This window comes from Marmota flaviventris, chromosome 16 (assembly GCF_047511675.1).
Source record: "Marmota flaviventris isolate mMarFla1 chromosome 16, mMarFla1.hap1, whole genome shotgun sequence".
Taxonomy (NCBI): domain Eukaryota; kingdom Metazoa; phylum Chordata; class Mammalia; order Rodentia; family Sciuridae; genus Marmota; species Marmota flaviventris.
Genome location: NC_092513.1, coordinates 39,930,508 through 39,947,613, shown reverse-complemented (window position 1 = coordinate 39,947,613; position 17,106 = coordinate 39,930,508). Strand labels below are relative to the sequence as shown.

Sequence of the window (17,106 nt, the reverse complement as noted above, 5' to 3'; positions counted from 1 at the left end):
TATGTTTAAAGTGAAGTCTTAAATATTTGCCTTGATATAACAGATTACCAAATGTACTAATGAAAATATTAGTCTTTTTTGAAGTACAAGCTATGATGTGATCGCTAAGTGTATTTAACTATGGCTGCTTTATACTCATGTTGCAACCCTAAAGTCAACCAAGACTGTCATCAATAACTCACTGGATATTCAGGAAAACAAACAAAAATCACCAGCTAAGCCGGGGGAAGGGGGAGTTCCTGAGAGAAAATAATTACATCATCACACAAAGTCTGTAGAACATTATATTTCATAAAAGACAATAATAAAAAAGTACAAACATTTCCATGAGAAGCAAAAAAAAGAGTACAAGAAATTAATAGCATTTATTTCAGTGCATTTATGTAGAAGCCTTTTATATCTTAATAAATAAAATAATTTTAAGTACACTTCCTCTTTCTGATAAATACCACGGTCACTTGTTCTCTTAGTTGGCATACTTGCAAATCCAAGGCAATAATTCTCTAGAATACTATTTATTTGAAAAGTACATACAGGAATATAACAGAGACAAGCAAAGGCCAAATAATATGACATTAAATCTGCTTTCACTTGTAGGGATCCTCCAAAAGGAGTATATTGCATTGGATACTTTTCCATTTTGTTTTAAAGTGGATATCAATATTTTGGCTTGGACACAAGTATAAGTTTTTAACACACAAATTTTGTACTTATATAATATTGTTAGTAAGGTTTTCTGAGAGAACATCTTTCACAAAATACAAACAAAAATTTAAATTTAGACTTTAAAAAATACTTATCATACCCTAGTTTGGGCAAAGAATTAAATAACTATCTTCACTGTGAATTAGACATAACATCACCACTGTGTACACTTTTCCCTTTTCTCTTCTACTGACAAGCCCATTAATTATGATTCCTCCTCTAGTAAAAGACACTATATAGTTATACAGTAGTGCCATGGGAACTCTTAATATGTCTATGTCCACAGATAAAGGAAATATAACAGATAAGTTATCAGATGATGTCTTCATAATTTCAGAAATGTTTCAATTTGCTTGACTTGATTTGTTTAGAAATGACATAATACTTTCAAACAGACATACCTAGCATTGCACCCAATACAGAATAGGCAATCAATACATATTCATTAATAAGTCTGCCAAACATACCATATAGAAGAGAGTTTGCATTCACAATTATTTGTTAATCTTTAGGAAATAAATTCATTGTCATACAATGAAGACAACTGGGCAAATCTCTTTCATTCTTTTCATTTATATGGAAAACATATAAGGTCACTGTTTATAGCCAAAAATAATTTTAGGTCTGTACTTAATATTTACATCCCACTCCTAAACCAATATTAATGTTACAAGAAAATAAGGCAGATAGTATAGAACTGAGTTCTCTAAAAACTGTAAAATAGGCATCAAAATGAAAAGATGTTTTTGGACAGTCACATTAAAATGAGAAAAATGTTTCCCTAATAAGACTCAGAAATTATCTTGATTTTTGCCAACCTTTAAAATATTTGAGTATTACTGGGTTATTTATGCTCCTATATCCCTACTATCTTGTTAGTGGTCAGCAAACATTTGTTATCATTACCATTCTGCTTTCATTTCATCCAATTTAAAAAATTATGTTGGCTTGTGGGAAGCAAAATGACCAGATACACAAATTAAATACAAATATCTTAATTTGCAGAACGTTTGATTTTCACTATTTTGAGTACCACAAAAAACTAAAAGATAAATATCTTGAAAATATTTCTAAGAAAGCAATATGGGAAATCTGTTTGGTATCATACTAGGCTATCAGTTTTCTCAAAGTATAACAATTCTTATTATTTTATGATTTGGCTTGTGATCATTTGTATTACCAAAACTGCCACAGAAAATGACATTTGAAAATTAACTTGCAACCCAAGATAAACAATCATATTTCTGTTTTAGGTGAACAACCCACAAAACTAATATGACCCAAACATTTCTCAAGTGTAGAATTCTATCATTCTTCATTGTTATTGAAGATTCACTTTATAATAGGTACACAACTTTTTGTCTTAAATTTGTGAAAATACGCAGGCCTGGTGGCACGTGTCTCTAATCCGGGGAACTCTGGAGACAGAAGGAACCAAAGTTTGAGGCCAGCCTCAGCAATTTAGTGAGACCCTCAGCAACTTAGTGAGATCCTGTCTCAAAAATCAAAAAATAAAAAGGACAGGGGATACAGTCCAATGGTAAAGTTTGACTGGGTTTAATCCAGTAACCCCCCAAATATTGTAGGATATTTTAAAGAATCTACATAACTGATAAGTTTCAAAGTAAAAATATTGTTTGTTTTTTGCCATGGAAAACTCTGCCCAATTTTAAGATAAATATACTTGGTATCAGGTAGTTGGAGCTGTCTTCAGAAGTGTCATATTACAAATAACTGATAATGCATTTTAAGATAACTCTATTAACTTTTACTTTTAACAAGAAAATTTTAGTAATTAACACTCAATTTTTTGAAAATGAAAAAAACAGTTTGAATGAAACCAGCTGACATTAAAAGGGTCCTTTTCAAAAGTGAAATTCTACAAGTCTGAGAATTAAAATTTGTTTTTTATCTAGTAAGCATTTATCTTCATAAAAATAGAACATTTAATTTCTTATCTAATAGTATAACTCATTTATATAAGTACTACTGGGTTTTCCGTAGCTCATTCTTGAAAAAGAAAACTAATTTTTTAAAAATGAAGATACTGGGGTTTTTTTGGCTCTTCTGAACTAGAAATAATAAAACTGCTATTCATTATGAATTAAAAAAAAATGCAGTGTATAAACAACCTTGGAAACATTTTTTGAGGCACAAAATCCCTGACACACCAGAGGTACATGAAAGACATTTAACAAAGAGGTCCTTTATATCATGTCACATCACAACTTTTAAGATTTTCTTGGTAATACTCATGCAATATGCATAAACAATATGGTTGTGATTTAGCAAAATCTGATGAGATTGCAAGCAAGGAAAAAAACAGGTAATCCTGGCAGGAAGAAAAGCTGTTTAAGTCCTTTCTTCTTTCCCTTTAAAGCCCTACAAAAGCTGTGACTTCTTCCATATGAGAGGCTGGAGATCTAAAGCTGAAAACTAGTATAATAGTTTACTGTATTAATTTACTGTCAATTATTGACAGTTCCTTCATTTCACACAGGGGTTAACCTTTGTTTAGTGACATCAATTTACAGTGTTTTATTTTTTTTTCCATGCAAATAAAAAATGTCTATAAAAGTCCAAGGAAAGCATAACCAATTACATGCAAAACTGTAACACATCTTATTTCTCAACAATTTGAACACATTAATTTACATCACATATGTACAAAGTATGTTTAAACGGAAATAAAAGCATTCTCTTGAATTAAATTATAGATTTCAGTATAAAAAAAAAAAAAACTTTCTCTTTGTGGGGAGCTCTCTCAACTTCCAATCTCAAGCAACGGCTCTGGTTTCTGCAGTGCTCGCCATGGGGTGTGTCTTGAAGTAGAGAGGAGGGGTGTAAGAAGGATGAATGTATGTAATCCCACACTGTAAACATTGAGGACTGCTGGCTCTTCTCAGAGATCAGGGCACTGAGACATCCAATTGCTGACCTCCAATAAGAGTGCACTCCAAGTTTATGATCCAGTACTGTGGTCTACCCTGCCATGACAGCTACTTCTTTTAATAGTCTTCGATTGGAGCTAACTCTGGCATGAGGTTCACAGATATATTTGTATACAACCTATCAACCAGTATTTTTGGCATGTATAATAAATTGTTCAACCCATCGATGTATTGACGCTCCTTAGAATACCTTAGTAATTTATACCTACAGTGTGAAAGGAGAAAAAGAAATAACAGAAATATGTTCAAAAATGGAAAGCTGATGTAAAATATAATTCTAGATTAACTTACAATTAAAGCTCTTTATAATTTCAAGTTTTCATGAATAATTAAAAATCTCTAAAACATTATTCTAAATTAGTATTTTTACTGGACAAAAAAAAAAAAAAAAAGCCACCTAAAAAAATTATTTTGCACTCTTACAACTTAGACATCCCTGAAATAAAATGTGTTGTTTTATGAAATGGAAACATTTTAAAAACAAATAGTTAACTTAATTCCTAAATATAACATATATCTGGGTTCTTTAATATAATGTAAAAATATGTGTGTGTGTGTAATTTCTTTTCAAAACAAGCACAAAAAGTGCTTTCCTTCCATAGAGAATATTCTCTTTGGCAAATTTTTAACCTGCCAAATGTTAATGTTAACTTCATACATTAAATACCTTTAAAATGTTGATATCCAAAGATGACAGTTAACTTACCGTCCTAAAAACTGGACTTCCCCTCGATGGTGATGAGGAATAGACTTGTATTTTCCTAGGTCTCCCTCTGGTCTGGTTACATTATATCCAGCATAATGAACTCTATAGTACAATATAAAAATGCATAAAAATACATTTTGTGAGTTCAATTTCAAAATAAAAAATATGCTATAATGTGTACACTACCATAATTTCAGAAGGTACTCTTAATGGAATAAGGGAAGAAATGCAAAATATGATTTAAGAACTTCAAAATTTTTCCATCCCCAAAAATTCTTTCTTGAAGCAAACAAATATGACTTACCTAATAAAAATGAAATTTAGAAATTCTATTATCAAGGAATTTGTACCTCAACATACCTGTTCCAAAGGTCATCATCTTCTCCTCCCCATCCCCAGAAGGCATTAGGAAAACCATTGATCTTTCTAAACTGTTCCACTGTCAGTCCACTTACACCACCAAAAAACTCTTTATATGGCAGACTAAAAAAGAAAACAGGACACAGCATTCTATAAATGAAATCATAAGAGTTTACCACATGAGATCAAATTTTCAGTCTTTCATGTGTTTCACAAAATGTACCTGTATCTTCCAAATAAACAAATAGGCAGATGAAATTGTATTCTGGAAAATGTAAAATAATGAAATAAGAACATGTGTTATGTTAAACACCAAATAAAACATTTGTGACAACTGAAATTCAACATTTAGTATCATTACTTTATATGATTCAAAACTGTGTTCAAAAAATGTATGATATTTTCACAAAAGCAAACTTGATTAAATACATTCATAACTGTCAAGGCAATGTTACATCTTTCTAAACTAGTAACACTTTAAAAGTTAGCTGAATTTATTAAAAATACATTATAAGTAAATAATTTATCATATAGAACAGCATAAATATAAATTTAAAAAACCTCTTCCAGAGATACCCCAAGACAGTAAGAACAACACTAACCCTAAAGACACCACCTCAGAAGACCCTACAAGACCCACACAAGAGTTCAGGGTGTCTTGAAATAATGCTGGTGGGAGTTCCACAGAGCCAATGTCCAAGCAGTGCTGTCTTCTCCATACCACTTGGACTGTTCTTGCCCAGCTAGTGGTTTGGAGAAAGCCAAAATCATTGAATCTAATATGTGTATGCTTACTGACATGTATAAATCAACAAGCGTATTAATTCTATTAGCTGTTCTGCTGGAGTGGAAATACGCAATTGCATTACATACACAATGGGTAAAGATTCGAGAAAATGAGGGTAAAACAGAAAAACTAAAGGCAGAAAATGGAGCGGAATTTTTGTAGTATTTATCTTAAACTATCCAAAGTAGGAGAGGTTCTAAATATGGAGGACCTAAGTTTTCAGTTCAGTAGGACCAGAGTGTGATCAGCACTGTGGGCAGGGATGCTGCCTCAGGCTTCTCTACAATGACTGCAGTCTATACATGTCCAGCCCAGGCCTGGACCTGCCACCACCTTCCCTAAGCTATTTTCCAAGGGATAGGAATATTTTGTTTATCAGCAATTGATATTTTCAAGTATTAAAAAATAATTTTGAATTTTTAGCTTATATGACCTTTATGGTATTTTATAGTGAAAACAGTTATCCTGGAACCCATCTGAGTCTAGCAGGCTAAGCAAAGTCAAGTTTCCAGAAGAGCCAAGAACCAGATCATCAACTCTGATGGCCTCTCCCAAGGTTACCCAGAACCTGAATTTCAGATATAGCACTAAAAAGGAAAAGGTGTTTCTAATGACAGTGGGAGGGAGAGAGGGAAATATTTCTGTTCTGATGCCAATCCATGGGCTTGTGTCATTGAGACTTTGTGCCTCTCTTTATTCTGTAGGTTGGACACCAGCCAAAGCTACGATGCAGGCAATATCTTCCCTGCTCCAGGCAACAGACTTCTATTTTCTCCATTTTCATTAGCCAGTGAATATTATGATCTCTTTCCCAGATTAGACCTGGTTTCTTTGATGTCAATTTAAGTTACTCTCACAGCTCTAAAAAAATAACTTCACATTTTAAGGTATCTCCAATCAGAAAATGAAAAGATTTGTTTCTTATAATTAAAAAACAAGTCAAGAATCCATGATTTAGGAAGAAGATACACTGCAGAAGAAAGGTCTTTGTGTCTCTGCACTGTCACAAGAGGGAGGCGAAGCAGAGGCCAGCATTCCAAACCTAAATGTGGCAGGCTCTGGGCATGTGTGATTCCACAGAACAGCCCTACAGACACTGTTCTAATGAAAGGGAAACCAATCTTCAGAGGTCCAGGTAACTAACCAAGTCCTGCAAGTGTGAGAACCTAAATTTAAATCTACACGTGCCTGACTTCCAGGCTCTCCTTTCCCTCACACAGCATTCAAACTTCTACATAAGGGAGGTGCCCAGATAGATGACAAACTACTCTACATCCTGGTTCCCTAAAAGGACAGGCTGGAGTTAAAGATGTTATTCTCAAGCTCTCTGATTTAGGTGCCTGATGCTGCTACCATTTCAATGCAACGACTGACCAAGGACACTGTATGATATGAGGAAGAATGCACACTACTTACATATACATGTATTTATCCAGCTTTGCTGCAAAGTGACGAGGCATTTCACCACATCCATAATAGTTTCGGTCATTTTCAGGTAGATGATCCACATCATGGAAGATCACGCAGTCCCAGACGTTATCTTTCATGGCCTCCTTGAAGCCCACGTTGAAAAGCATTGCACGATTAAAAGGTTGTGTGCCAGTCTTGAAAGAGCAGAGAGAAAAGCAGAAATGTACTAAGGCTTTGTCATCTTTTTCCTATAATTTTCTAATTTGTTGACTCGTAGGCAAATAACAATAGTAATCACGCCCCAATCAAATAGATAAGTCACGACCATACGTCAGGATTTTTAAACAAAGCCAAGAGTCATGTTACAATGGAGATACATTCTGAGAAATGTATCATTAGATGATTTCATTGTTGTATGAATATTGCAGTGTACACACAGGAACCAAGCCAGCTATGATGTTACCAGGCATGTAACCTTAGGGACCATCCCTGTGACCTGCTGCTGACTGAAACAGCACTACATAGTATATGACTTACAATATTATACTTTGGTAACAATACTTAAATAGCTGTTATTATCTAGCCTACTGGTTCGATGTCATATTTATAATATAATTTACATTTCTGCTTTATACCAAATATACTGGGCCACAGATTATGACCAAAAAAATTATGTTTTATTTTTTAGTGACACTTTCCATATGCCATCAACACTAAGGCAGGAAAGTGAAAGCAACTCAAAAGGCAGTAACCTTTCTCTTCTCCCTATATCAAAAGCCAGTAAGGTCAAACTCTGCATTACTAATGCTTACAATAGAACCAAGATCATTTTAGAGACAAAAACATCATAATGTACTACATAAACCCAGCTTCCTTTATTACAAACATTTTCCTTTATTAGAAAAAATAATAAAGTACATAGGCAAGAGTTTATTTTTTATTATTCTTATATAAAAAAACAAGAGCATTTTAATGGATAAAATATAGAGATTTATTACACAAAACCCAACTTCGTATATTATGACCATTTTCCTTCACTTAGTAGTGAAAATATATTGAAATGTACTGGCAATAAAAAAGATGCTATCAGCATCTAAAGAAAACTAGGGTGCATTTATTAATGTCTTAACATTTCTCAATTTTCCAAAATATAAAGAGAGGGTTACGACAGAAGTGAATGAGACATGAAAACAGAAAGGAGATCAGCAGAGTAAGTGAAGGAAACTGGGTGGAGAGAGGAAGGAAGGTTGTAAAGGGGAGGTGCTGACGAACAGACACTGATCAAATTAAACTGTTAAATTGTGTGCATGTGCAAATATGTAACAAATTCCGCTGTTATATGTAATTATAATGTACCAAATAAAAAGGAAAATAAAGAAAGAATTGATCTTAATGACACACACTATTGCACTGACTTGAGACTGGGAAATTACTCATTTTTAGACCTGGTTCTTGCACCAACTTGAGGTCACAGAAATCACTGTATTGGGCCCTAGGTGCAATGGTGCATACCTATAATCCTGGCTTTGGAGTCTGAGACAGAAGGATCAACAGTTCAAAGGCAGCCTCAGCAACTAAGCAAGGCCCTAAGCAACTCAGTGAGATGCTGTCTCTAAATAAGATATAAAAATGGGCTAGGATATGGCTCAGTGGTTAAGCACCCCTGGGTTCAATCCTTGGTACCAAAAAAAAAAAAAGAAAAGAAAAAGAAATCACTTTACTTTCTGAAGCCTTTTTTTCATCAGTGAAATGGAGAAAATAAAAGGGAGGCAAATATAACATTACTGGTACTGGTACCTCAAAATTGGCTTTGATACACTATTTTCCTTTAAGATTTAAAATTTTGTTTTTATTAAATGTTGGCATAATACTTTAAAAAGCTTATAATAAAAATAAGTTCCATGTTTAACCTATCTTCATCAGCCAAGAGTAATACATTTCAGTTCTTGTAGCTGTTTATTCTGGTATTCATCTCCATATTCTGAGGTAATGAGAAATGTGGCTATTTCTTGCTTTCTTACCATAGAGGTAGAGGAGGTAAACACCACAACTGCCGTCCCTCCCTCCAGTGTCCCACTACAGTTATAGCACAATTTTTTGTTAAATCAAGAGTTTACTACTAATTAAAACAAATTTTAAAAATTGTAAGATAAAAAAAAAGAGTTTACTTTATTAGAACTATGTAAATATTTCTTTGGTAATGAGTATGTTGTTTTCTTTGTTAAGCTAAGATTAACTATTATTTTCTGTATAAAAGGCCCCATAGATATGCCCTACACCTATTAATAAGTGATGCAATCACAGAAACACATCAGATTATCTCTCAGCTCCTCTCCCTCTCCCAAGCTCAACTCTATTACCATCATTTCTTGCTGGAAGTTGGACTAGGACCATGTGTGACTATCATCTGGGGCTTCTCCTTCATGCCCTAGATCATATACATCTTTTACACAGTTTGCTTAATTTGCTGAGGCACAATGTATAGTAGATTCCTAAGTAAGAGAGCTTGGGCAGGGGGTAAAAATGTGTGTGTGTGTGTATGTGTGTGTGTGTCTAGCCAAAGAGTGATTGAAAATGACACTGTCTACCCTCACACCTGAGTTGGCATTTTGGGTAAAAACTTCTAGGTTGACAGCATGTGCAAGGTCCTGGGCTTAACCCCCAATATCACCACCCGCCCCCCCCCAAAAAAAAAGAAAAAGAAAGAAAGAAATTAGGTCAAAAATTACTTTGCCCTAGAATTTAAAAAGCATAGCTCCATATCTTTTAGCTGTCAGCACTGCTAATTGTGGATCAGTGGCAGTCTGTTCACCTAGCATGCATGAGGTACTGGGTTCAATCCTAAGCACCACATAAAAAAATAAAATAAAGATATTGTGTCCACCTATAACTAAAAATGAATTAAAAAAAAAAAAGAAAATTCCTATGTTTCTGATTGATTTGTCATTTTTCCTATAGAACCTTTTAAATATCTTCCTTTTCATTTTTATTCTAAAATTTCAAAATAACATGTTTCATAATAGATCTACACTTCATTCATAAGTACGTGTGGGGTCTCTAAAATCTAGCTTTCACGTCAGGAAAAATTTCTTATATTTTTTTCTTTGGTCACTTCCTTCTACTACCAAAAATTTTCTTTCTGCTATAGTTTTTCCAGAATTCTTATTAGTGAGTGCATAATTATCTTGATATATTACAAATCACAGCAAAACTTAGGGGCTTAAAAATGCCAGAGGCTGTGGCTAGAGCTAAGTGGTAGAATGCTTGCCTAACATGCATGAGGCCCTGGGTCCATCCCTCCAGCACAAGGTCAGGAGCCACAGTCATTTATTATGCTGACTGCTTCTCTAGAGAGAGAATTCTGGGAACAGAGAAGAGAGCTGCATCTCTACTCCCAAGTGCTCAGGGATTCAGTGGGAAAACTTGACTCAGGCAAGAGGATCCACTTCTGAGGCGGCTCACTCACATGGCTGGCACAAGGTTGCAAGCAGGTCATTTCTTCCTCAGATTATCTGAGCACCCTCATGACATAACAGCTGGCTTCTCCAAGAGCAAGTGATCCAAGACAGCAAGACAGAAGCAGTGCTGTCTTTTATGACCTCCTCCCAAAACCCACTTCCACAGAATTTGGTTCCTCAAGCAATTCACTCTTACTCCCAGACCCTCTTAGAGGATGGTTATCCCCAAAATATACCAGTACTCTTAGATCCTCCTCTTTTCTTACTTATCTTAAGCATTATTTTATCTTCCAGCTGTTCTGTTCAAATTTTTTTAATCACATCTTTATCTTCAAAAATATTCTTACTCTGATTGTTCTTTATGATGTCCTGTTTTTGATTCAGAGATTATTTTTCATTATCTTTCCTTTGGTCTCTGTAGATTCTAACTATGAGTTCTGTTGACCATACCACCACCTTAAGGTTCTCTGATTATCTCTATTTTTCATGCTCCCTTTTATTGGTTGGTTTTGTCTCTATAGTGGAAGACTTCTTCAAAAACTGGGACCCTTAGCTGCCTAATCATGTTGGAAACGAAGGCACTGCAAAGCTAACAGAATCTCCACTTATGTACCCAAGAATTGTTTGAAACCCCACTTGACCCACACCACATCACCCTTAAACCAAACTAAAACAATTAATCTCCACTGCCCTTCCTCCAGCATCCTTCATGTCTGCTGCTCAGCAAACAGCAATGTCCTTCCCTGGGCAAGATAAAACCTTGGCATCATGTCTGACTGTCCATCACTCATACTTCATGTCTAACTTATCAGCAAATAATAACACTTTTAAACCAACACAGCCCAAACCTGACTGCTGCTCACCACTACCACAATAGCCCAAGTCATCATCATCTCTCCTACTTGGATGACTACCCAAGTTTTCTAACTCCTCTCCTTGTTTCTGCCCTGACCCATTTGTAGCTTATTCTCTACACAACACCTAGTGTCATTATTTAAAAACACTAGTTCAATCATGTCATTTCTTCACTCATAGGCCACGGGCATCTTTTACCTCACACATAATAATTAAAGTCCTCACCCTGACCTGATAATTAAGCCCTTCCATAAGAGCTTTTCACCCACTTTTCTGACTTCGAGCATTCTTCATTGGATGCTATGGTGACAATGACCTCCCAGAGCAATCCACATGCCAAGCTTCCTCCAGCCCTTACCTGTTCCTTTACGTTGTTATTATTCAGGATGCTCTGAGCTCACCTCCTCAAAGCGGCTTTCCTCAAAACTCTCTAGATAAGGACACACTTCTCCCTACTCTCCTGTGCCCTCCATCCATCTGACACAAAATTATCTACTCTTTCCTCACCAACAGAATGGGACCTTATCTGTTGTGAGCACTGCAGTACCCTCTTTATTGAATGAAGGAGAATGGGCTGCTGTTCCTTTGGAGACCTCCAAATATTAGATCTGGAATCTTCTTCCTGGGCCTAATCTATTTCTCTGATGAAGTCACCACCACTCATGGCCTGCCCCAGTTGAAGGGTAGAGGAATTCCTACCCGACAGCTGGCCTCAAAGAGTTAAGACAGGGGAAAGACCTGAGGGTCCCTGGCATCAGCCTGCAGACTAACTTACCACTGTGTTTAGGCCCCACAACACAGCTGTGTCAACAGTCAGGAGCTGCTCATAGTTTCTCCAGAGGATAAACTCCTCGTTTTGTATAGAATACAAGAGAGTAAACACCTAGCACTGAAAGCAAAGCCAAGAAACTGGGGATTCTCACTGTTTTGTAATCAGACTTCTAAACCATCTCCTCGCCACAGCCCAGGACTTCCAGACTATTTCTCAACAGCAGAAGTTTGACTCCATTCTGGTCACAATCGCCCTCTATAAGAACCTGGTTCTCAACATTCCCTGCTTCTGGGGAAGCGGTCAGTTCTATCACTTATTCCCATCTCTCTGCCCCTGTGGTTTAAAAGATTTTTTTTCTTTCACTTCCATTTTTGGAGTCTGGAAAGGAGAAGAGGTAAACCCATTCACAATCCTCCTTATTTAACTCAAGTTTCTGAGCTGCTCTTCAATTTCTTAGCACCTCTCCTGGCCACCCATTCATCATAAAAAAAAAAAAAAAAAAAACCCAAACACATTATTCTTCTACTTCATACGTAGATATGTAAAGATATTTCTAGTCAGAACCACACTTTATCAAATAAGTGGTCCTGAATTAATACTGATCAAGGCTGAGATTCAGGTTTAGCTTTGAAAGTGAAAGTATAGATCTTAGTTGTTTTGCAAAGATGTTTTCCTTGCATACACAAAACACATCAAATAATTATGATACTGAGCTCTCAGGAGAATATGCCTTCAAAAACACAAAGACATCTATGTTCTGTCCCAGTACATGATGGGGAATACAGTTTAAAAAAAGAAAAAGGAAAAGGAAACTAGCATTGGTAATACTGATCTAGAAATCCACCCACAACTAAGGCTGACAAAAAAGTAGCAGAAAATTATGACTTTTTAATCAAGAAAGTAAATTTTTTTTGCCCTTTTCAATGCTTTACTCATTCAAATCATTCAATACAATTTCACTCTATAGGTTCTTTTTTTTTCAGATCTTCATACATATATTTTGTATAATGATGACCATCACATTCCCCAATTCTTGCTAATCCCCTCCCCCCTCTTCCCTATCTAGAAATAATCTTCCTCCCATGCTCTCCTTCCCCACCCCACTTTGAGTCATCCCACTTATATCAGAGAAAACATTCGGCATTTGGGTTTTTTTTGTTTGTTTGTTTGTTTTTTGAGGACTGGCTAACTTCACTTAGCATAATAAGAAGGTAAATTTTCATAGATGGGTTGTTACATTAAAAAGTACCCAGGGGGCTAGGGCTGTAGCTCAGTGATAGAGTGCTTGCCTAGCATGTGAGAGTCACTGGCTTCATTTCTCAGCACCACATATAAATAAATAAAAACTAAACAAATAAAGTTCTACCAATAACTAAAAAAATATGTTTAAAAATAAAGAAAGCCAGACACGATATACAACATTATACACAAACGGAAGAAAACTTAAAGGATGATTTCCATACGCAAAAGCATGTTACACTAAATACCAACTACTCCAGGGAAGAAAAAGAAGAGGAAAAAAGCTGGGGAAGTCAGGGGAAGCAGGTCTAGAATCAACCAATAAAACACAAAGGAGGAAAAACTAACTTAGGAGTAAAAATTTGAGTATCTGCTACCAAAAAGAAAAAAAATAGCAATATCTCTAAAATACTTTGTCTATTATTCTATTATTTACCTATAGAAAAACAGGAAAATAAATCCTAGCAGGTCCCTCTGACAAGCAGATTCAACAGAACAGAACAGAGAAATCAGAAAATAGATCTCACAGATGATACAAGTATGTTAACTCATTTTCAACAATGGTGCCAATGAGAAAAAGCTAATTTTTTTCTCATAAACAGTGATAAAATAACTAAATAGCCATAGATTTAAAAAAAATGGGGGCTGGGGATGTGGCTCAAGTGGTAGCGCGCTCGTCTAGCATGCATGAGGCATTGGGTTTGATTCTCAGCACCACATAAAATAAAAATAAAGATATTGTTTCCACCTAAAACTGAAAAATAAATAATAAAAAATGTATTACCATATATACCATATATAAAGATTAACTCAAAATGGAGTAGTCTAATTCGAACAGCTACAACTATAAACTTCAGGAAGAAGACACAGAAAATCTTAGAGCACAATTTCACAAATATAAAACAAAAAGCGTAAGTTATAAAAAAAAAAAATGAACTGGACTTCATCAACATTAAAACCTTTTACTTTTCACAAGACACTGTCAAGAAAATAAAAGGCCAAGCCACAGACTAAAGATAAATAATTGTAAAACTTATGTCTTACAAAAGACTTATAGTTGAAAACACAAGGAGTTCTTATAAACTCAATCAGAGGACAATCCAATTTTAAAATAAGCAAAGATTTAAAAAGAAACTTTCCAAGTAATATACCCAGATAACAAATAAGTACATGAAAAGGTGATCGGCATCATGAGTCATGGGGGAAACACTAATTAAAACTTTAATAAGTTACTACTACAGGTACTCTAAAGTGCCAAGTGCTGGCAATGACATAGAGCAATTCAAAAGGTCAGTGTACATGAATATAAATTCTGATGCATCACACACAGACAAGGTAACAATGATAAAAGTGGTATAAGCTGGCAAAGAGACCTGGTCTTCAAGTGTTATCACACCTTTTTTTAGGTTTTTGAAACATGATTTTATGCACATTTAAGAAGAACACAGATTAACTAAATTCTTTCATTATGCTTATAATTCACAGCCTTTAAACAAAGACACAGACTATAAAATTAGGTCAGGGTCATTTCAATTCCATGTAAACCATGTTAAGGGAATATTATTTACTTAGCTTTAACAATATCTATTCAAAACATTTGGAATAAACTTTTTTGGTTTTGCCATTATTTGCTAAATCCACTCTCTTCTGGTTATTTCTATTTCTAAAAGAATCATGGAATCTCTGAATTGGAAGTAATCCTGGGCATCACATGGTTTGGACCTCTATGCAATGTGTGGCTTTTTGACCTGTCAGTTCACTGGATGCCTATTTACTTGTCAGCTATTGAGATGTGTCTATCCACTGGAAAGGCTAGTGCTCCGCTGCTAACGCCAGGCTAAGCAAGGTTAGCAAATTAAATATGTATGGCTCCAACAGAGACAGACCAAATTCCTCTACCAGGAAAGATATCTTTCGAACACTACAAAAACAGGACAGCAAATGTTCAATGTATACCACTTTTTTTTTTTAAGGATTAGTACCTGACTCTCATTGAGGTGTCCTTGATTACCTAATAAAATTGATTCATTATTAAATTTCAGGGCTAGCCAACAACTACCCCACAGTATGAAGACACCCTCATCAAGAATTACCTATGTTTTGCTATTAAAAATCACAATAAAAAACCTTATTCTTCATTTTCTGTATTTAAATTCAGAAAACTGAAATGCTCTTTCAAAATTAAATACTATGAATGCATCTCAGGGGATCCTAGAGAGCCTCAGTACAATGTGGAACAGGACTTTGAGTTACACTACAGTGTGCACCCACTGAGTCCAGAAGGCAATACACAAGTTAAGCACTCATGAACAGTCTGAATTAAAAAATAAGCCATTTCTCAATTATGTGAAACTCCACAAAGTTTTCAGGAATAAACAAAAATCATAAACCTAATGAACACATAAAACTGGACAATAGTACGAGTCAAAGGAATATTAATCCTACAAAAATCAGCTATACAGTTATTTGAAAATCATGGTTTGACAATCCAGTATTAAGAATGTCATTAAAATACACCATAGCTATCATACTAAAGTCAAACATAACTGCTTGTCAATTCATCTGATCATGTTAAAATTATTACAAGAAAACTATAATAATTACAAGGGAAAAAATCCAAAATATAATTTTATTCAACTATAAGACCAAATATTTGCATTACCTCATTAATCATAGCTAAACATTTTTAATCAAGCCATATCTAAGAGTTTAAGTTTTGAAAAATATTAACATTTTGGCTATTTTGAAAAATATTCTCACCTGTTCAATGACATAAAAGGCAAATTCCAGGCGCTGTTTCTGAAGCATTGGAATCAGGTGTAAGAAAAAAATTGGAAGATGTTCATGTCGATTACGGAAAGGAATGAGAACTGCCACCTTTAAAACAAAAGAGTCACATTTGTAAATAAATACAGCAGCAAATCCTGGAGGTAAAGATAAAACAGATCCTTAAAATTTTCTGATGGCTGGGCTGGGGTTGTGGCTCAATGGTAGAGCACTCACCTAGCACATGCGAGGCCCTAGGTTCGATCCTCAGCCCCACAAAAAAAATAAAATAAAATAAAGGTATTGTGTCTGACTACAACTAAAAACTAAATACTTAAAAAAAATATTCTGATGGCTTCAGACTCATAGCCTCGTGAATGTTCTCACCAGACAGAAGAGTGAGCACACACACTCACCTCATGCTACTTATGGTTTTAGGAAGCTGGGAGGTACAGATGGGCTCTAAAGCCATGTAAGAATTGTGGTCTCTGTCCTACAACACCACAGAAAATTACTGAAAGATTTTAAGAGAGTGAAAAATTCAATTTTGTCGTCACCAAGACTCCTGCAGTGGCAGTATAAGGAGCAGACTGGAGAAAACCAAAGCTGGACCCAGGGAGCCGGATAAGAAATGAATGCAAAAGTTGAGGCAAGAGGGAATGGCAGCTTGAACTAAGGTGAGGGAGGAGGAGAGGAGAGGTACGTGAGTTCTCAAAACATTTAAGAGATAAATTAAGAGGATTCAGTTATGTTGCACATGAGGAGTGAAGGAACCGGGATGTGGCAAGAATGACTTTGAGGTTTTCAAGTTCACAAACAAAAAAATCTTGTGAAGGAGATTATGTGAAGTGAAAAATGCCAGGCACAGAAGAAAAATATCTCATGCTCTCATATGTGGAGCCTGAAAATGTTGATCTCAAATAAGAAAGAACAGTGGTTACTAAAAGTTAGGAAGTGCTTGGGGGGAGGGATAGAGAGAGGTTAGAAAATGGGTACCAAGTACACTTAGATAAGAGGAAGGAGATTTAGTGTTCTAGAGCGCAGCAGACTATAGTTTGAAACAATCAATCATGTATTTTATGATGAGCTGGGAAAAA

General features: G+C 35.3%; 1 protein-coding gene across 1 annotated transcript in view; it reads right to left on the bottom strand.

Moving 5' to 3' along the window:
- Positions 1 to 271: 271 nt before the first annotated feature.
- B4galt6 (beta-1,4-galactosyltransferase 6) overlaps positions 272 to 17,106 on the bottom strand; it is a 57,856-nt gene continuing 41,021 nt past the window's right edge. Inside the window, exons 5-9 of the mRNA XM_027935702.2 lie at positions 16,004 to 16,120; positions 6,926 to 7,113; positions 4,723 to 4,845; positions 4,363 to 4,464; positions 272 to 3,861 (exon numbers count right to left, since the gene is read on the bottom strand). Coding sequence (XP_027791503.1) covers positions 3,714 to 3,861; positions 4,363 to 4,464; positions 4,723 to 4,845; positions 6,926 to 7,113; positions 16,004 to 16,120 — 678 coding nt within the window. The 3' untranslated portion in view covers positions 272 to 3,713. The remainder of the gene's footprint in view (positions 3,862 to 4,362; positions 4,465 to 4,722; positions 4,846 to 6,925; positions 7,114 to 16,003; positions 16,121 to 17,106) is intronic.